General features: G+C 37.7%; 1 protein-coding gene and 1 long non-coding RNA gene across 4 annotated transcripts in view; one reads left to right on the plus strand and one right to left on the minus strand.

The window, feature by feature from the left end:
- The window catches only part of PPP2R3B (protein phosphatase 2 regulatory subunit B''beta), a 54,138-nt gene that overhangs the window by 16,000 nt on the left and 17,701 nt on the right, over positions 1–20,437 (plus strand). For 2 of the 3 annotated variants that reach the window (XM_021287649.2, XM_065074862.1), the window contains exons 3-5: positions 16,744–16,929; positions 19,161–19,264; positions 19,828–19,930. In XM_021287649.2, the coding sequence (XP_021143324.1) occupies positions 16,744–16,929; positions 19,161–19,264; positions 19,828–19,930 (393 nt within the window). Of the gene's footprint in view, positions 1–1,417; positions 1,652–16,743; positions 16,930–19,160; positions 19,265–19,827; positions 19,931–20,437 lie in introns of those variants that run through there. The other variant, XM_005502558.3, reaches the window with a different exon arrangement.
- On the minus strand, positions 1,648–18,782 carry LOC135580437 (uncharacterized). The gene is made up of 3 exons (XR_010474993.1): positions 18,564–18,782; positions 14,881–14,989; positions 1,648–1,823 (listed from the first exon to the last, which is right to left on the minus strand). It is a non-coding gene; the product is annotated as an uncharacterized LOC135580437 (long non-coding RNA).

Here is a 20,437-nt window from a genome sequence, read left to right on the forward strand (position 1 = left end):
AATATATTGTTACATGACAGAATGGCTGTGAATGGATGAATAGGGCTAAAGATTATAGGTAACACAGCACAGGGGTAAAATAATGCTGTCCAGTAAGAGAAACCTTGAACTTTGTGGTGAAAGAGTTGTTTTAATGTTCCTTGGGCTATGTATATCTTTGTGTAACCAAGAAAGTGGCCTTACTTGAAGCATGAGGGATGAAAACAGAGTAAGACTGACCACATCTTTCCCTTTATGCTGTTAGTAATGAAACCTGTGCATGACAAGTTACAGGCTTGTAAAATACTGACATCTTAGAGAATTTGGGGATGCTAAAAGTATTCACAGCTTAGACTAGAATAGCAAGAGTTGCTGTACTCATAGCTTCAATTGTGATATTTGAAAAAAACTTCATCAAAATAGCAGCATTTCCTAAAGATTGCTATGGGAAAGGAATGCTCATTTAAAATGTAAAAACTTCACCACTTAACAATTAATGTACCTAAAACCATAGAGGAGGAAGGGCAGAAGGTCACTTTAATTTCCATGAAAGCTTATCAGATTTTTTTCTAGGAAGAAGATTGCTGTGAACTAAAACATGGCCTCACCCCCCCATAAAATGTATTTGAGATTCAATAAACTGAAAATAGAGTAGTAGCTGACTCTAGCACTACTGAAATGTGACACGTATGCAGTCTAGTATGTTAGTGTTTATAAAACTCCTGTTTAAGAAAAAAAGTATCCTGTCAACAACTTTCAGATTTTCTTACATCATTGATATTTCTAATGTAATTTTACTGTGAAACATGATTTGAAGCAGCACTTCGTTATGGTAACATTTGCCTCATTTCTGCTACTACTTTCTGACTTAGCATTTGAATTATTGGATTCTTGAGATGAAGTAAATTAGATCTAGATGAATGTAAAACAAAACAAAACAAACCTATTTTGTGAAACTATGTGAGCTGAAAGTCCATCTACAGCTTTTTCTGTCATTGCTTTCATTTCCCCAGTGTAATAGAGTTCCTGCTAAAGGACTGAAGAGTTTAAAAGGAATTTAATTGCTGTATAATATGAAAGCCTTATCCTTTGGTGAGGTACTTCAGTGAAGCTAGACAGTGAGTGTTTTGTGATAGAAGGAAAAGCTGAGGGGGATGGGAAGGAGGAGGAGGAAGCTACAGAATGACCAGGGCTGGCTTCTCTGCATTCCTGTAAGGCTTGCGTTTTTAAAATTGGAAGCTGCTTTTATAGACGCTTCTCCAAACAGGTTTGTTTTTTTCCATACTGTCCCATTTAGACTTTGGAATGCGAATACGAAAGGACAGGCCCCCAAAGTGACTTTCCAGTCTGTTTTTGCGATTCCAGCCAAGTTCCCTTTAATGTATGGAGCAGAAGTTGAGCTGACTCTCTTGTAATATCACAGAACTCGGGTGCAGCTGCTGCTTTAAGTGGCACTGTGCAATAATACAACAGCTCTGCTATTTACTGGGACTCAAGTGCCTGGACTGGCACACAGAGACATTATATGAAATCCGAAAGCATGAGGATAAAGGAAATTTCTTTGCGGCAAGATCCCGACCTAAGAAAGGAGTTGGCATTGCTAGCTCGAGGATGTGATTTTGTTTTACCTTCTAGATTCAAGAAGAGACTGAAAGCTTTTCAGCAAGTCCAGGTTTGTCTTTTACTTCTTATACCATTAAGTTATTGTTGTCAGTTGTACCTTCACAGCCACACACATTTCAGGAAATACATGCAAGTTTTTCATCAGCTAGCAGGATTTCGAAAGTCTGTTCCATATATGATGATTTTTTTTGTGTGTTTTAGAAGACTGTGCAGGAAGTTTTCTGCAAACAAAAAATGAGAGTTTACTGAAGCATGTAGCATAGATAAAGTATGATGTTTGCACAGAGGCATATGCAGTGGAAAGTTGGCACACTTAATGCTATTAGGCTTTTAAAGACTGTTTTCCTTAACCTGCATCATTGTAATCCGCATGCATTTCCCAAGGGGTTTTCATTTGCCTTTTACTGAAACTGGGCATATAAAATATACTGAAATAGGCTGTAACTTTACTAACTCAAATGTTATGTTAAAAGGTGCTTTCATGCTTACATGATGACCCTGAATTCCTTTAGATCATGTGTATTTTGGACTTTGTATTTGGATAAGATCAGTTGTTGCTACATGGTTTTCACATGTACCTCTTTGCTGTTTTGCAGCAATGAGTTAAATCCACCATTTTAAAGTGAGCTCATAATTGAAAATAGAAGCATTTGAAACATGTAATTAGTAGGAAAACTACTTACAGAGTAAATGTTCAAAGAGATATTTTGAGAGGGAGAAAAAGCATACAACTCTCTTATTGGAGAAACTGAAAGTTATTTGCTCCAACACACTTAACTTTAAGGCTTTTGGTGGTTATGAAAGTATTCACTTTGTCCTTACCTCACCTTCACATCTAATTCATGTACTAAAAGTATATCAGTGATAATATATGTGACTGTTTCTTTTACTCTTTATCTAAATCAAGGAAAGTTTAGCAGTTGAATAAAAGTTGCCTTATGTTCAGATTTCTGGTTTTTAAAATCATTCTAAAAATAGACGACTACTTAAATTTGAATTCAGTGCAGTAGTGTCCCTTTCAGGTGACCTTCAAGAGAGGGCCGTAGAGCCCTATGACCCTAAAAACGTGTTAGCCTTCTGTCTTCTACATTATTAGTTTTAGCTGAGCTATATAAGCAATGTTTATACTTCTTTGTGCAAAGCAGAATCCAAGTACTGACCCTGCTCTTTTGTGCCATTCAGCATAAACTTGTGAATGAAAGGATTTTAAGACTTGAATCTTTTGTGGAGAACTGGAGACAGAGGAGGAAACTTGTTGACTAGAGATAACAGGAAAAGAAAATATTATCTTAGTTACCTAAAAGTAGCAGTATCAATTAATATTTAGACACCTCAGAGCATGAGACAAGTTTAGTCATGGCATCCTGTTGTAAACAAACAACTGTTACCTTGTGTGCTGTCCCTTAACTTGATCTGCTCTCCATCAAATGGTAGTTGGATCACTTGCACTTTTGCTGGGCTTTTTTATGTTGAACTAGAAGACATCTCAATATAGTATGGCAGTGCATATCTACTGGCAACTAAGTGCTTTAGTAAACAGCTGGTCTAATCTGTAGGGTTTTTTCTGGTTTTAGCATGCTGACGGCTATAAACTTACAATGCGAACATATATGTTTCATTTTGCACTTCCTGGGTAAATGGCAATTGTAGAATAATGTATGTTAAACCACCTAATTATATTACAGACAAAACTCTGTGGGAAAAACAGACTTAACAGGAGTATAAAACCAAATTCTCATGTCTGCTTTTGCTCAATTTGGTATGTTTTACCTGAGGTTCCTTTTTTTTTAATGGTACTTCGCTTCAACTTCATGATTTTAAGGAGATCTAAATAAACAAAATATGAGTGCTGATAACTGTTGGTATAGAAGAAGATGGACATTCTTTACCTCACATTTTGTATTAGTGTTAATTTTAAGTTATGCTTGTGGGTTAGGTGCCTGTCAAAGAATACCTATTTATCATCTACATAATCATTGAAAAAATTTCATGTTGAAATTAAAAGCTGCTTACAGCTTTTGTAGAATAATGTGAAATTTTTTTCTTGTTTCACTTGCTAGAGCTTCATTGCCATTGGAGTTTACAACCTCTTATATCACTGGAATATTCTCTCAGACAGAGCAGTTCATGACTATGATGTAAAATAAGCTAAAATCGAGCAGAAATGAAAGACAATCTGTTTTTCTGTACTTATGCTACACTCTTATGATACTACACTCTTATAATTTTTCATATCCATGTAGTTTCTATAACTTATTCAACAAATGGCAGATTCTCTTCAAGAGGTTTATTGCTATTAAAGCTACTCCTTTAAAATAAGATATGAGTAATGGTGGTGGATGGTGAGAGAACATGGGGCTCAACACCTGTTCTGAGGTGGGTTGGAGTGACTGGGTTTTAGGAATTCTAAGGCAGTGGCTTTTTGCATAGAGCCATGTAAGTGATCTTTGCAGGTAATCCCTGTGTTTTGGGAGGAGTGGAGCATAGCAAATTGAGTTTGGTGAAAATCTTTAAGTAGACAGCTAGTGGTGAGGTGGGTGGAGCAGGCTGTTTATCAGTGGTTGCATTTATTAATGAAAATTGATAAAACTGAGCACAATAGGGCTTTCTGGAAAAATCAGTTTCTCAAAAGGGATGTGAAACAATACACAACTGTTGAAGTGTTCTCTCTTACATAGGGGAAATGAATGTTTTTGATACATGACTGCATAAAACTCAGTAGACTAATTTTAGTCTGTCTTCTCCTGCTGTTGCTTGTAAGAAAGACCTTACTTAGTTAATTTAACACCTATGGAATATAGTGAAAGCACCACTTGAAGATGCACTGTGTCCATCTTGCTCATCAATTTCTCTGAAACTTTGGAGAGAGAAGAAGCTATCACTGTGTCAAATGTACTGGCAACTTAAAGATGTGAACTGAAAGGTTTATTACTGGCTGATAGCTGAGTAGTGTGTTTTAGCCCACAGCTGCTGACATCCCTACCTGTCAGAGGTGGAATGTAAGCAGCATCATTACCCAGGCTATGTGAGGAAAATGTCTGAAGCTGGAACCAAAATGATGACAGAATAAAATACATCTGTGCATAGTGGCACAGTTATACCCATGTAACTCTGTGTTAGCTAAACTAGGAAAACAGGTATTTTTTTGCTACTTAGAGGCCACATCACTTTGTAGAATAGTTGAGTTCTAAATTTAAAACTAGATTATTTTTTTTTAAAGTCAAATTTGTGCTGAATGTGATTTAAAAAAAGCTGCCCTAAGTCTTGAATTAATCCTCTGAATGTCAGCGTGAGAACTGAGTACTGGCATATTTTCTGATACTTTTAATGCCATACCTTTATCTGCTGTTACTATTTGGTGATTCCTGTAGTTGTGTGCGTCATATCTCAGCATGGAAATGGAGATCTGCTGGTTCCATGACCACCTGTTAATGATACTAAATGTTGCTCATGCGTGCTATTTATGTCAGCTGTATGAGAAGTATTTCTTCAACTTCTGCAGTGCCTCGCAAGTTTGGCTTTATTCTCAGTGAAGGAGGCTGAGACGTTAGTGCCTCTGATCACTTTTACGCCCCTCTTACCAAAATGCTTTGTACATCCCGGTGGCACATTCAAGGCGGCAACGAATACAGAGTCTGTGGGCGCTAATGCGTGCTGGGCTGGTGTGTGCTTGTGCTGTGTGGCACTGATTCTTCCTATCATGAAGATAACCTTTCCCTTTCTGAGGTAAAATGAATTTTAACAAGTTTAAGTGAGGCAGTTGGGTTTACAACTGCAGTCTCAGAAGTGGGTTGTGTAACAATTAGAGGTCTAGCAGGCCAGCTTTCCTATTAGCATCAATTTTCTAATTTAATGTCATTTGGAGACCTTTTAACACCACAGACGGAGGATTCAGTGTCCATGTTTACATAATAGTTTTACATTAGACACACTTTTTTTTGTTTTGTTTTTTTTTTAAAGAACAAAACCCAAGTGTTCGGGCTGGGGGGTGGAGCAGGGAATGGAAATCTCATTCTGAGTGCAGCTAATTGTTACACTTGATGCTAGTTTGCTGACATAATGCAAATTTTCTGGAGCAAGTGCCAGCATTTAGGATAGAATGAAAATATCTAAACTGCTCACTGAGACTGGCTAGTTAAGATGAGAGGTTTTCCATAAGTGGTCCCTTGGTAATGGTTTGCCAGGTCTTAAGCTCTAGCCTCTTGAAGGAAGCTGTAATCAAACCGGTAGGTTCTTTCACCACTTCTGCAGTGGGGACTCCTGGTTCAAATGTAAAATGTATTGGCTGCCTTGTGGTAGCAGCTGCTTTACCTGCTCATGGCTGGTAAAAAATTTATGCAGATGCATACTATTCTCTAGAAAAGCCAATATTGTTCAAGTTCACATTACAGCCTTCTTGCATGCATGATTTAAGGGTCTAGATGTCAGCTCCCTCTGCAGCTAATTTTTTTTTCACCCAACAATTCAGACATTGAAGAGTTCAGGTTTATTTATTTTTCCCTTGTAATAAAAGTTTCACTGGCCTTTTCTCCATTTTAACATACTTCCCATACCTTTATAATCACTAATGCTACTAATAGCAGATGTTCTATGACTGTTGACAGTAGTACTTTGTGTGCTAGAAAGCATGAAACAGTTTGGCACATCTTCATATAAAGTACCCTTCGACTTTTACAGGATCAGAGGGGTAGGAGATGGGTTTTGCAGTTGTCCAAATTAGTATTTGTTGGGGCATTGCCAGACAAGAAGTTGACAGAAAACTTTCTCCAAATGTTGATTTGGCAGCTTAGTGACAAGGCCAAGCTTCTTGATATTTTTCATGTTTGAGTAGATTTTTCCTCAGCTCAATTGCATTGGGCAATTGAAACTTGTTTTGTTGTAAACATGGAAGGGTTGGAAGCTATTGCAGAGTTGAAGAATTAAGTGGATGTCTGACTTAGCCCCATTTGTTACTTTTGGCATTGAACTGGCGGCCTGTCCTGACAAGGGCTGTTTCCTGTAGGCGAATGTTAGAATTGCCTCAGGTGTAACTGACTGTCAGTTTTTCGCCATTAAAATGATGTTTAGGCAGTCAAAGCTCCTTTGCAGATAGTGAATCCCAGTGTGAGCCATTGGCTGTGTACAATCAAGATGATCATGTACTCAGAGCATCTTTCCAGCTTGTCTCCTGAAAGCCATTGGGGCAACAGAATATCCTGGTAAAGAATAAGAGTAGTGACTGAGCCTACGATTGGAGTATATTCCAAGAAAGCTGCAACTATATGGCAAACTGGATATATTAGTGACTGGGATACTTGATTTGACGTAATTTGTAAAATGGAGGCTGTTTGACAGCAACTCACAGCCAGTGACTACCATTTTTGCACCACTTCTGTCTTACCGAAAAATGTAGAAGTTGCCTTTCACAGGAAAGATTTTTCTGAAGAATCTTGCTTTTTTTCCCCCATCTTATAATCTGTACCTCTTTCCTTTTGTGAGTTAGCAGGGCAGGTGTAGGTGGCAAAAAGTATTTTCACTGCTCAGCCACAGCAAGCTGCTAGAGGATCCTACTTCTTGTAAAGCCTTTGGTAAAAGTTTTATCAGCAAATAAAGCAAAGTTACTCATGGCTTTGGGGCACAGATAACTCCCTCCTCCTTTTTCGATTCAACACCTATCCCAGGGCATTTCTGAATAAATCACTAAGCTCTTATTAACTGTGTAACAGGAACTTTTTTGATGCTGAAGCTCTGTGTGACTGTACAAAAACCCTCAGCATATGCAGCCATGTTTGGAGGTTGTTCTCCAGCAATTAGGCATTTAAAATAGCATTCTCCAGTTCCCAGCTGGACTTCATGATTTGTCTAGGTCAGCTATACCAAACTGCAAATCAGGAGAAACATGCTATTTCCAAAATCAGAGTTGTAGAACTTGAGTGTGAGATCTGTTAGTGCAACATATGTGTTACTGAAAGTGAGGAGATTTGGAAGTGTGTGCTACACTGGCTAGGTATCATGCAGAAAGTGAGAGTTCAGTCTTCACTGAACTAGTGAAAATCAGGTTTTGACCATTTGAAAGCTTTCCAGTGTTTGCTTGTTTATTGCATGCTACTTTTGTATGTGCATATGTAATACTACTTCTCTGTGGTGACCATTTACACATGCTTTTAGTTGAATGTGGGTTTAATTTCAATATAAGAGATGCAATATCTTTCGATATACGAGATGCAATATCTTTCATGGTTCTGGGTGGAAGCTTTTCCTGGATGCCACTGCCTATGGTCTCCTCCTACATGACAATTAACACACTATCCCAAATGGGTTTGTGTAGATGATCCAAAGTTTGCACGCTCTGCTTAAATACTGAGCCTTCAGTACTTTCTCTTGAGATTTTGGCTGTTTAAACATGGCTTGGTTAAATTCAAGGGGAAAAGAGCTACTCATAGCTATGCCACTATTAAAAAACAAAACAAAAAAAAAGGAAATAACTTTTTAAGCTTTAGGCTTTAGTAAGACTTTCAAGATTATCCAGTCATGGCCTTTACCACAGCAGCTTCACTCAGACTGGATGGGCGTGCGTCTTTTCATAGCTTTCATGCAATTAAGTGTAACTAGCTGAGCTACTTCTTACTCTCTTGTATTGAGACTTAAAATAAGGAGAGAAATTACCTTCAGGTATAACCTCAAAATCAGAAGTTACTATACAAATGGTATTTCAGTGACAAAATAGACCTCAATTCTAGTTTGATAGTAAGCTGAATTTTCCAACATTAAATTTTGAAATGAATGTAGCTTCTTATCCCTGCTACTTGTTAGCTGGGGATACTCTAGAAGGATTGATATTTTGCTGTTGAAATTTGCTGCTCTCAACATCGACCACATTACTAGTGGGTTACTGCATTAAAGGTAGAGCATAATTTGATTATTTGCCTGATTCGCGTTGTCAGTGGACAGAAGAGGGAACAGATCAGTTAGATTTGCTGTTTGCTTTATCTCAACTTACAGTAACATTGTCTGCGCTATGAACTTCTGAACACAGTGAGCTTGGCATATAGTGAAATATACAAAAGATTCCCATCCTTTAGAGTTGTTTTATGTGTTTATCACAAATAAGAAATTGAGTATATTTTTAGGCCATTCTAACTCCATCATATTCCTTTAAGCACTACATTTTAACTGTTGAAACATGAAGAAGGATCCTAGGCTCTTCACTGCTCTAAACCTCAATGGATCACTTTTGATTTGCTCATGGAGTTGCTACTTGATGAAACATGTCAATCCCAAAAATCCAGGGTTCTTTCATTCTGCCAAAATGAGACAGAGCAGTATATTGCTCTGTCTCTAGAGTAAAGTTGGTTTAGCATTGAGAATTATCATTTGCGCCGAATGACAGACAAGACCAAATGACCATAGGCTTTTGTACAGCAATAGGCTTGAGTAAACTGCCAAAAACATGCATAAATGAGATGAGAATGGTAGCAGTAAGATCTGTGTAAAACTGAGATGAGTGCACAACCTGGCATGCAGGCAGAAGGCTCCCAACACATTTCGTCAGAATTTGAAGGTGAACACAGAATTGCTAGCTAGAACACAGGCTGCATTGGGACAGTTGCTGAGCCTTGCTCTTTTGTGTTAATTCAGGTGACCAGTGTGTATAAAATCATAAACAGTGCAGTACTTTATCTTCTAATTCTAAATGGCTAGAATTTTATGGAAAAGTGAACTTTTCCATTTCCTTTCCCTCATTGGAACACAAATTTAGAGTGACTACAGACCAAACTGGATCAGAGGACTGATCTGAGTTAAGGCTAGCAGCAAAAGTAGGCTGGTCTAAAGCTGCATCAAGGTTAAAATTAATAGATGTTTATCTCTTGCTGTGGAAAGGAAAGAGGAGCATGTATGATAAAATTAGTCTCGACAGCACATCCAAAAGCAGCTGCCAGATAGTGACTGAAGGATAGCAAACTGAAGTCCTGGGATAGGAAGGAGCAACTGGGACTAAAATGTTTGTTGACAGAAGAAAGACTTCTGCATATATAGCCTGCCACCTTTTTTTAGCATAGCTTCATGCTCTGGAAGGGTGTCTCTGAGCGTTTTCATTCACATATGTCTTAACTTTCTAATCAAGTCAGGCAAGATTAATCACAATCTTAGTATGGTTTTAAGCCTAATGGAACTTATTTCAAACAATATTGCCACAGTATTCCTCTCATCTTCTTTATGTTAGCATCAGAACTGTGTTACTTCTAACTGAAATCAACTATGTGAGATTGGATGAGGACAAATAGATTTATTTTTTTAAAAAAACTTGCATTTTAGCTGTGTTGGTGACCAGAGGCGATTCACTGGATTGCTGCACCACCACTAATGCTGACAAAGATCAGCAAACCCTGTGTGTGAGAGGGGGTGAAGATGCAAGTGTACAGTGGTGTAGCTTCCTCTCTGCCTTGCTGTGAAACTTCATTATTAAGCTTTCAGATTAACTTACTGTTTTCAAGCTATTTTCAGGGCAATAGCTAGATTTGGAGAAAAAAACAAAAAACAACTTTGAAAGCTTGAAGTTGTCAAAGGATCATCTTTCACAGAGGAAAAAATACTGTTCAGCATATAAAGCTAAATGGGAAGTGGTACAGCCAGTGAAGTTTTGCAATAATCTGTCTTTTTAGTTTGGCTAGAAAAAGGCTAATGAAGAGCATGCAGAGAACAAAGAACAAACATCACTTAACTTAGATAACTGGAAATCTGAGTGTCTGCCACAAGGTCAAGAGAGCTGGTGTTACAGAAGAGATGTTTCTCTTGGCTTGTCCTCAGGCAAGTTCGTGTAGTAAGCTTACTTTACCTATCCTGAAGCAGATCTTTTGAAAGCTCCTCAATATGCCAAAATATTTGAGGTATTGGAACAGATTTTTCTCAAGTAATGTCTTTTCCTTCCAAATAAGACTGAATCATTTTCTAGGTAATAGTGGCATAAATATTTTACCTCTTGTTTTCAAGATTCAAATTCCAATAAGCTACTGATCATGTCACTTGCTGATGTAGAGGGAAATGTTGACTTTCACTGTGCAATCAAAGAGATAGTAAATTAAAGAAGAAATATCCCTGTGACTTTTATTGGCCAGACTTAGACTAACAGCTATAAAAACAGAGATGGGAAGGTGGGTCAGGTACTTCTTTTGAACCTGCATACTGATAACATTTTCTTACATTCACAATTACCATTTAACTTTGACAAACTGTAAGACACCTTGTATTCTGCAAGAACTTGCTGAATTTAATAAGGGAGAGACTTTTCATTTAGAATAAAATAGTGTAGAAGAAGCTTAGAATTTATTTTCAAGTTCAGGTGCTAAACAGCCCTTAGGTCTTATCAGTATCACCCTATTTCTCTCTGGGTCTCTGTGTTGACTTGTTTTTTACTATGTATTGGGAACTTTGTTCAGTATCTGCTTTTGTTGTTGGATGGTTTATAAGCATTGTACCTGGGTGGTTGCTGGGATGTTAGAATTTAAAAGGCAGAATAGCATACCTTTGCAGAAAATCCTCAAAGCTCATTATGCACTTTGTTTTACCCAGGTAACATTAGCATGAAGCGTGATACATGAGAATAGAAGACCTATTGAAGAAGTAGATTAACTTATGAATTGCACATGTGAGAAGTTGTCGAGATTTGATTACAGGGTGACAATAAAATTGTGGTAGATTTATTGTTAGCCCCCTCTCCCTCCTTCCCCCTAAGAACGGGTGATTGGGAAGGAAAGAAGGTCTGAGAAGTGAGTTCGAAAAATTAAAAATGCTTTACTAATTCTAGTATTCGAAATAGAGAAAATAATACAAAATATACAAAACCAATCTTAAGTCCTGGCAACTGCTCCAGCAGATGTAGGGCTGGCACCCAGAAGTCCTGGACTGGACTCTCCCGCCAGCTGGAACTGGATTCAGCCTGTCATTAGGCCTCAGTTTGCAGGGACAACTTGCAAGGTCCTTTCCTGATGTCAGCCATAAGGAAAAGGGGATGAGATCCTTGTGATCTCCTACTTTTATATGAAGTATCATGTGAATGGGATAGAATACTTAGTTGGTCAGTTTCAGTTCACCTCCTGCTTGCACATCTGGCAAGATCCATCATTATCAAATGATCTTGCATTCCATTACTATGTCTACCAAAACATGTATCTAGCTTTTCAGAAAACTGTAGTTAATAAAAAGACTTCAGCTAACAGGGAAATTCACTAAAAGAGAAACTTGTTTTTAACAAAACCAGGACAATATTGCAACTTTTCTTAGATTCTTTAGTTAAAAATACTTAGGACATAAATAAAACTTTCACATATTTGATGGGTAAAAATATAGTATTTACAGTATTTAATGCCATTTTTTGTTTGGGATTGTGGTGTATGACTTGTTAGTAAAAACTTAATGTGAAGTTGGGTTTAAATGAGGTAGAGTTTTTGTGGTTCCTATTGTTTTGATCCTGTTGTATGTATTCCATTGACATTTTTCTAATATGGCTATCCTTACGGAAATTCATGTCTAATAATACCAAAAGAGCTGAATGCTAACTCTGTAAATATGTTTTAATATTTTTTTTTTTAGAGAAACAGGCATGAAGTGTTGGTGTCTGTTAGATACTAGAAAGCACTAGTGTTTCTGAATGAATTTATCTTTTTTTGTTGTAGTCATGTTAAAACAATGCAAATACCGCATCAGTTCAATGAGCAAGTGTCTTAATCAGTAAGCTGCATTCATAAACATATTCAACTTTTTTCCTTTTCCAGCAAGTCTTTTTTACTTGAGGTTTCACTCACTTGCATTTGAATCCACATCTTTAACTCCTTTGTGAGGCTCAGCACCTCTGGGTGGTAGTCTCTATGTGCAAATATAGATCTAGCCTTGACTGAGTCCAGTCTTAAAATATGTGGGAACAAGCACCACCTTCCTTTTTATTTCAGAAACACATCCTGTTGTTTAACAATTCCTTCATAACATCTGCTCGTTCTTTTATTTGAGAAAGATGAAAAAGGGCACTTCATTTTAAAAATCTTTCTTCATTTTTGCTGAGAACCAAGTTGAGTTCAGCTCATCTGTTGGTAGGTATAAGGTGACTACCTAGCAAGAAGGCTGAGATTCTCTCTTTAGAGTTAGGTGTATCCATGTTCTCTGGTATATACTAACATATGTATATATATACTGTAATCATAATAATGGTTTTATTTTCTGCTCACTGGCAACAGCTGGAAAAGTATCTGGATCCAGGTTCACAAAACAAAATGGGAAGTTTTCCCTTTGAACAGTGACCCCACTGGGATATAAATGTCCACTTCCTCCTTTGTAAAAGTCAAGGCAAGTAAGTGTTGGAGAGCTGTGGGCAGTATTTATGGTTGTATGTCTGGAATGAGAACTGGTTATGTATTAAAGGCTTCCTTGAATTCTCGTATAGACAAATCTGAAGTTTTTTTACATTATTATAAATATAAGATTTTCAAGGAACCCTCACTTGCCATCTCTTGGGTAAAACTCAAATAGCAGTGGCAGCTTTACAATAAATACACTTACAGCTTCTGGACTTTCCATATATTTATTGCAGAGGTTAACGTGTGCCATTCAGTCCTGACACTTCAGCACACTCCTATTTAGATGAGTTATTTACAAGCTTATAAAGCTGTTATCCTTAACTCCAAGCGTATTATGTTTTGTCTTCTTTCTTGTCAAGTTGCAGTGAAAATCTTCACTTAACCAAACCAGTCTGCTTTGTCAGTTTGGCTTACTGGTAACAGTATTAAAGGTTTTAACTTGAAGCCGTAACAAACTGTAGATTGCTTTCTAAATGTTAAACTGACCACTGAAATGGAATAGTTGTGTAAAAAGGCTTTTCCATTCAAAGATTCAGTGTTAGCAGACTTCTAACAGTTCTTGTTAATGAAGAAATTCCCTGGATTAAGTTCTGATGAATTGTAGAACGGTTTTATCTCGCACAATTAGTGCATTTTGATTGCTTGAAATAACAGAACTGACTCTTCTCATCAGCTGTACAATATGTGCACTTCACAGAATAACTAGCTGAAATTATAAAAGCAGTGGAGCCTGCTGAGTGCTTTTAGTATCATGTATTCCTTCAGCAGAGCGCCTTCATTGTACAAGGAGCCTTTGGTTGTTGGATGGGATTCAGGCTGAGAGAAGAATTCCTGGCCCTTCAGGGGAAGGTGAGGAAAGAAAGAAGATACAACACTAACTTCAGGGTGCATTAGTTGGAGCTGATAGCTTTGGACAGCCCGTTTCTTTCTTGGTACCAGCTCTTAGCCCTGTGTTGACTGACATTAACAGGACAATTCAGTTGTCAAACTGCGAGCTGCAGGTGGCATTTAAGAAGCATTTAAGTGTGCTTGGAACATCCGCGTGGCAGATGCAGAGCAAGATCCAAGCTCCGAGCTGGTTGCTGGATACAACATGGAATATTAAAGGGCATTTTGGGTTGTGCCCTAGATGGTATTCTCACTAGATGCCTACATGTAGGCGCCAAATAAATCTATTGGGAATGATTGTGAAGTGATCATACACTTTTCTTTCACTGACTTTGAGAAACCAGCATGCAGAAACAGACAATATCTTTCAATATAGGGAGAGTTAATACTTTGTCATGCAGTGAGAGTTTTGTATTCTATACTTGGTTTTAGAGTTGAATATATGTACTGTCTTACAGATTAAGTATTGTATATTTTCACGCCAAGTATACTGAATTCAAAGTCATGCTTAAACATAACATTTTCATCTTAGAAAAATAATTTTTTTTGCTATCTTCAGTTATGAATCTGTTGCTCAACTTCTTCCTCATAATCATCGTCTTGAACATGTTTACAACAAAGATGAAAAATAAGTCTTTATTGTATAACTCTTTTAAATAACACTCAAGGAAGTTACATGTACTAGGACAGGTCTTACTACAAATCCTGACATCTCCACATGCATTTAAGTACAGCTGTTACAAATGGAAGTAGTTTGTTGTGTACTCTGAGGTATCTGAAGTAAATTAGTAGTTTCTGAAATAGTATCAAGTTTGCAATGAACAAATAGTTCTGTTGATAGACTTCCTTCTTCTCTCATGCCCTTTTCCAGTGTAGTCTGGAAACTACTCTTCCCCTACCTTTCCTTTTGAAATATCCTTTTTTTTTAATCTCAGGCTCTAAATTTTCCTAGCAGTGGATTCTAAAAATACCTTGTCTGTCTATACTACATCTTGACATACTGATTTACCTCATGCTACCTGAAAAGTTCAAAGGACATTAGTAGTCCATAATTGACACTTACCCTTTTCTCAGATGGGGCACACCTAGTTGGGCATCTCTGAAGAACTGGAAGACCTGCCACTTCATTGGCAATTTGAAAAGCTCACACAGGGACAGCTATCCAGGTAGATCTTGTAAATGAAGAAAAAGGGAAATAAGATGTGTGCTGTTTGGGATGAACATAGCAGTTTGAGTAAAGATGGTTTGATTGCTGGTGCTCAGAAGTGTGTTGGCTGTCTGGCTGTGGGGTACTAGTCCAATGAACAGGTCTTTAGTGCATTTTGCATAGGGTAACTGCTAGGGCTCTACTGAAGTGCTAGTGCTAGGTTTCTAAAACGAAACAAGGTGTTAAAACAACTATATACATTATTTGTAGTGACAGTGGTAAAGTTACTTAGAGAATAAGATGTTGCTATCGTTCTTCTTCCCAAAAGTTTGGAAGTCTTCAGTTGGAATGTATTTCTTGATGCCTTGTGGCACTTCTGTTCTAAGCTGATGCCTCATTAGCTGTACCACTGAACTAATGATGAGGTAGAAAAGGTGTAATTTACAGGATTCTCAGAAAATGTCAGGCATTGGGCTCTAGGTATCATGAGTTCAAGTTAAATCTATGAAATAAAACTTGTAACTCACTTGAGGTAATTCTGCAGTTGTGAAAAGGAATGCCACCTCAAATGTGGAGGAGGGAAAAGAAAGGTTAATTCAGGCTTTTTTTTTTTTTAGCATGTGTAGCCTTCCACTGAAGGCTCCTGAGTTGGAACTCTGCAAATTAGAACCTGCTGTCTGTAAGCACCCAGTTCTTTCACTGACTTAAGGAAGGATTTTGATCGTGGTAGGAAAGCTGGATATTTTTACAGGCACTCTGAGAGAGGTCATGAGGAGTAAAATGAGGGTTGGAGTGTTTTGGGGTTGTTCGGGTTTGTTGGTTGGTTGTTATGGTTTGTTTTGTTTGTGTGTTTTTTTTTTCCCCCCCCCCAATTCTGGTTGGAAATGAGAGATGAGCATATTTAACACCAGGATGAGCCACCCTATAGCATCAACCATTGTTTTAAAATTTGAACAGTGGCCTTGGGATGAAAGAATTCATGTTTAATTGCTAATTTTGAGTTGCCACAAACTCTATTGTTACTTGTTATCTTTGTTTCTCTCCCTTACTAGCCTTTCTTTTAGAAACTAAGTACAATGTAAATTCTTTACTGAAGCTAAATGCATTTAAATAAATAATTTCTCTTGTTACTGATCATCTATTTGCCTTAATGGTAGGGTATATAATTAATTCTTTACAAACACCTTTCTAAACACTCATGCTATAATTGTGTATAATTTACAAAAAAAAAATCCCTCTGCAGGAACCATTTACTAACTTTATAAAGTCAAGCATTTTTTAGGATTCTAAAAAAAAAAAAAAATCTTCACTGTAACTAGATTAAACAGGTTGGTGTTTTGTAACAAAGTTGTCATGCGTATTTCAAAAGTTTGAAGTTGTGAAACTAGAAATATTTTAAAAGCAAATTTTTTGTGACCTGTCTGTTAAGCTAGAAGTTGAAGTTTTTTCTTCTGAAACTGATAGTATAACCTGAGTTATTTCAGATGTCTCCAAGAAGCTGTCGAGTGTATTAATCTCAAAACTTGATATGTTGAAGCCTGAAGTTGTTTTTATTAATTTTTTAACATCCTAGAAATCTTTCTAAATGACAGGTTTTGGAAATACTCATGAATTTTTCCGCTGTGCTCTCATTCTTAAATAGCTTATTCAGCTTGTCATCAGAAATCTTTTTGAAGGTGTGTTGTAACAGATAATACCAAGAGATTCAAGTCATCCTCAGATGACTGTTATATGTGAATTCATTGTACCTGACTGTCAAATATGTATTTATCTATTTAGGTTCAGACAAAGAAGGAAGAAACTTTGCCACCATCACTTAGTCAAAACATTCCAACTTTCTATTTTCCTCGAGGATGTCCTAAGGAAAAAGTGAATATAGATGCTGTGATTGCCAAAATTGAGAGAACATTCTCTGAGTTTCCAAATGAGAGGGCAACGTTAGAAGACATGGGGAAGGTTGCAAAGGTGAGAACTTGCTGGCTCTCTGCTTTTAGTACTGTTCACCTAAGGAAAGGAAACATGAGTTCCATGTGCTTTTTCTTGCATTGTGTGTTTTCATCTCTTACAAAGTAGAAATTCAACATTGTTGATAGCACAGTTGTGTGGAAATCTTTGCATTAATTATGTCTCAAGCATCCCTACATACAGCTTGCAAAAAGAAACAAACTTTACAACACAACTTGAACTATTTTTTTGTTGCTTGAACAACCAAATACTGAAGGGCACATTCCGTGTTCTGTATTGATCAACAGACTTAAGGCAAAAGCACTGTTAATACGCATTTTGTTTTCAAGTATCCAAAGTTTTTTCTTGTTCACCATTGTCACGAGCATCCGTTGTAAAGATGGTGAAAGACAGAATGGCTTGGTAACTTGAGATTATAGCCCTGTCTTTATTACCGAAGAGATAATTTAGATTTATGGCAGTGAATACTGAGCTTAGAAAGTGGGAAATATTTTTTAATTTCTGTGTAAAAGACAATAAGCTAGTTAAATTTTCTATTTTGTTACATTGAATCAACACGTTAAATACTACTGCAAGTCATGGTCTTGGTAACGCGTCTCAGGTTCTCATCCCTGTTTCTCTCACTTCGTGTTTAAACTCCAGGGTCTAGAAAATAGAAACAAAGACTTTTCACAAGAGCAGGACTGGGGATTCAGAAACTCCTTGTTTGCTTCAGCAGAAGCATTTAACTGCAAAGCTGAATGATAGGATTCCTGCCTTCCACAGCTCCTTTCTATGTACAAGTGAGGAGAGGTAGAAGAGATCCTTCCCTTTCAGCAAGAAAGGTGAAAGGGTCCAGTCCCCTACAATTCAGTGATGAAAGGCAGCCTCCTAAAGCATAGGGAAAATCCTCAAAGTCTGAGAACAGTACTCATAAAATTCAAATTTTTAAAAAAAATTTTAAAGTACTGGTTAAAGTATGGCATGAGAAGTAGCTGGACTTTTGCTCCATGTGACCTTATACATCCTGCTGTATTCACAAACTTATTTGAGATCCACATAAGATTCTCAGCGATGACAGCATGAGTGACTACACCAAGTCATAGTTTTAGGTGAGAATCATAGAATGTCCTGAGTTGGAAGGGACTGACAATGATCATCAAGTCCAACTCCTGTCCCTGCATGTGACAACCCCACAGTTCACACCATGTGTCTGAGGGTGTTGTCCAGTCTCTTCTTGAACACTGTCAGGCTTGGGGCCGTGACACCTCCCTGGGGAGCCTGTTCCAGTGCTCCACCACCCTCAGGGGGAAGAGCCTTTTCCCCATGTCCAACCTGAACCTCCCCTGGCACATCTTCCTGGCTTTCCCTTGGGTTCTGTCACTGGTCACCAGAGAGAAGAGATCAGCGCCTGCCCCTCCTACTCCCCTTGTGAGGAAGCTGTAGCCGCATGAGGTCTCCCCTCAGTTGCCTCTTCTCCAGGCTGAACAAACCAAGTGACTTTAACCGCTCCTCACATGGCTTCCCCTCCAAACCCTTCACCAACTTTGTTGCCCTCTTCTGGACATTCTCCAGTAGCTTAATAGCCTTTTTATACTGTGGCACCCAACTGTGACCCAGAAGACTGTGAAGTTGGTGAAGAGGTAGGTACTTACCTCTTATGACTGAGAAAACTTGGAGTAGACACAGAAACAGCCTTGTAAATCTATGGGAGCATTGAAGTTGTGAAGGTGTAACTTTTGGGGATCCTGAAGCAAGGTCCTGCTGCTCAGGGCAGGCTGACCTGTCACTTAAAATTGAGTAGAAGATGTGCATGCATATGCAAGGATGTAGACAAGTTGAGCCATCCTCTGAGCCAGACAAATACAAACTTGCTCCAGTCCAGAAGTTGTGTAACTGTTTGTGTTGTCTTGAGCTCAGCTTGAAGATATCCAGCCCTTTAGCAGAGCTTATTAGTGCAGACTGTTCAGCTGCTTGGAGCATGGACAGAGCAGACATGTGACTGCATTCATCTCTTAGCAGCGCTGCAAGTTGCCCTGTGTTTTGCTTTCCACTTTTGGATTTCAGCTTAAAGCAGTTGCTTAAAATTCTTTTGGAAAGTGCAGTTGGTCTCAGAGACAGTTTAAAAAAAACTGTGCCTTAATGTTTTCTTCTTAATGCTTGGAAAACGTAATTTTTGGAAGATTTATAAATGAGGGAGTAACCCTAAGATAAGCAATCAATGAATGACTTGATGTATACTTTAATTCTAGGCTTGTGAATGCCCACTTTACTGGAAAGGTCCTTTGTTTTATTGTGCCGGAGGTGAACGAACAGGATATGTGTCAGTTCATAAATTTGTTGCAATGTGGCGGAAGTAAGTAGATTACTTTTTTAGAAGCACTGCATTTTTTTTTAATTGAAATGTAATATTTTAAGCTCTGAATGAGATCTAATCTGTAAAGGGGAATAAAACATTTTCCCGTAATCAGCTATTGACAGCAAACTTGTATCTGGGAAAATGGAAGTAAATCATCACTTTGACATAAACAAACAAATCTTTATTTACAGTGTTCATAGATTTGTAAAGTGTTTGGTAAATGACTGGCCATTTATGGGAAAAGTGAAAACCATGGCCGTAACTTTTAGATGCCAGTTCTGGACAAATTGCTTTTTCTTCTTTCTAGTTCTCCTTACAGTTCTAACTGAAAAATGTCCTTTCATGTAATCAATAACATGGAGTACCCACCTCCTTTAATATAAATGTATGATACAGTACTGCTTTGGTAAGTTCACTTGGAGTGTACTTTGACATTTGTAATTAGCTCTTGAATTAAATGTTGTGGTTGCAGTTTCATAGGCCTTGCTCTGGGATGCCCATACAAGGTAGCTTGAGCAATTTTCTGTGTAGAGTATTAAATGGAAATATTTACATTTCAGAATACTTCAGACCTGCTATGACGATGCTGCAAAGTTTGTTCATCTTCTAATGAACCCTGGATGCAACTACTTGGTGCAAGAAGACTTCATTCCTTTTTTACAAGTAAATAGCAATTAAAACTCATTCTGGAAACACAACAAAATTATGAGCTGGCAGAGTCCTGGTTTTTGAGATTGGGGTTGTTCTTGTTTGGTTGCTTTTTTGTGTTGTTTTGTTTGTTGGGGTTTTTTTTAGTTAAACATACTTTTTCATGGTATTTATTAAAGTTTATTGATAGTATTTAATGTATCTCACTTTGTATGGTCCACTGAGATGCTAGTGAGTGACTTATTTTACAGTTAATCATTTTATAAAAAGTGAGACCTTTTTAAGAGCTATAGTAAGATGCAAGTATTTAAAATTGCTTGCAGGAATAGTACATGTATCAGAGAATCCTTATGGTTTAGAAAAGCAGGGCATCTTTAAGTCAAAGATGCCCTTTGGCAGGCAAAGTGGCATATGAATTCCAGGCCTAATACAGTTTCTCTTAAAGAATGGCAAACACCACCTTTGCTAATGAATGAACAAAACCTACATTAGCTTTTACTGAATCATAGTCAGCCACAGAAT

The sequence above is a fragment of the Columba livia genome, chromosome 1 (assembly GCF_036013475.1).
Source record: "Columba livia isolate bColLiv1 breed racing homer chromosome 1, bColLiv1.pat.W.v2, whole genome shotgun sequence".
Lineage (NCBI taxonomy): Eukaryota > Metazoa > Chordata > Aves > Columbiformes > Columbidae > Columba > Columba livia.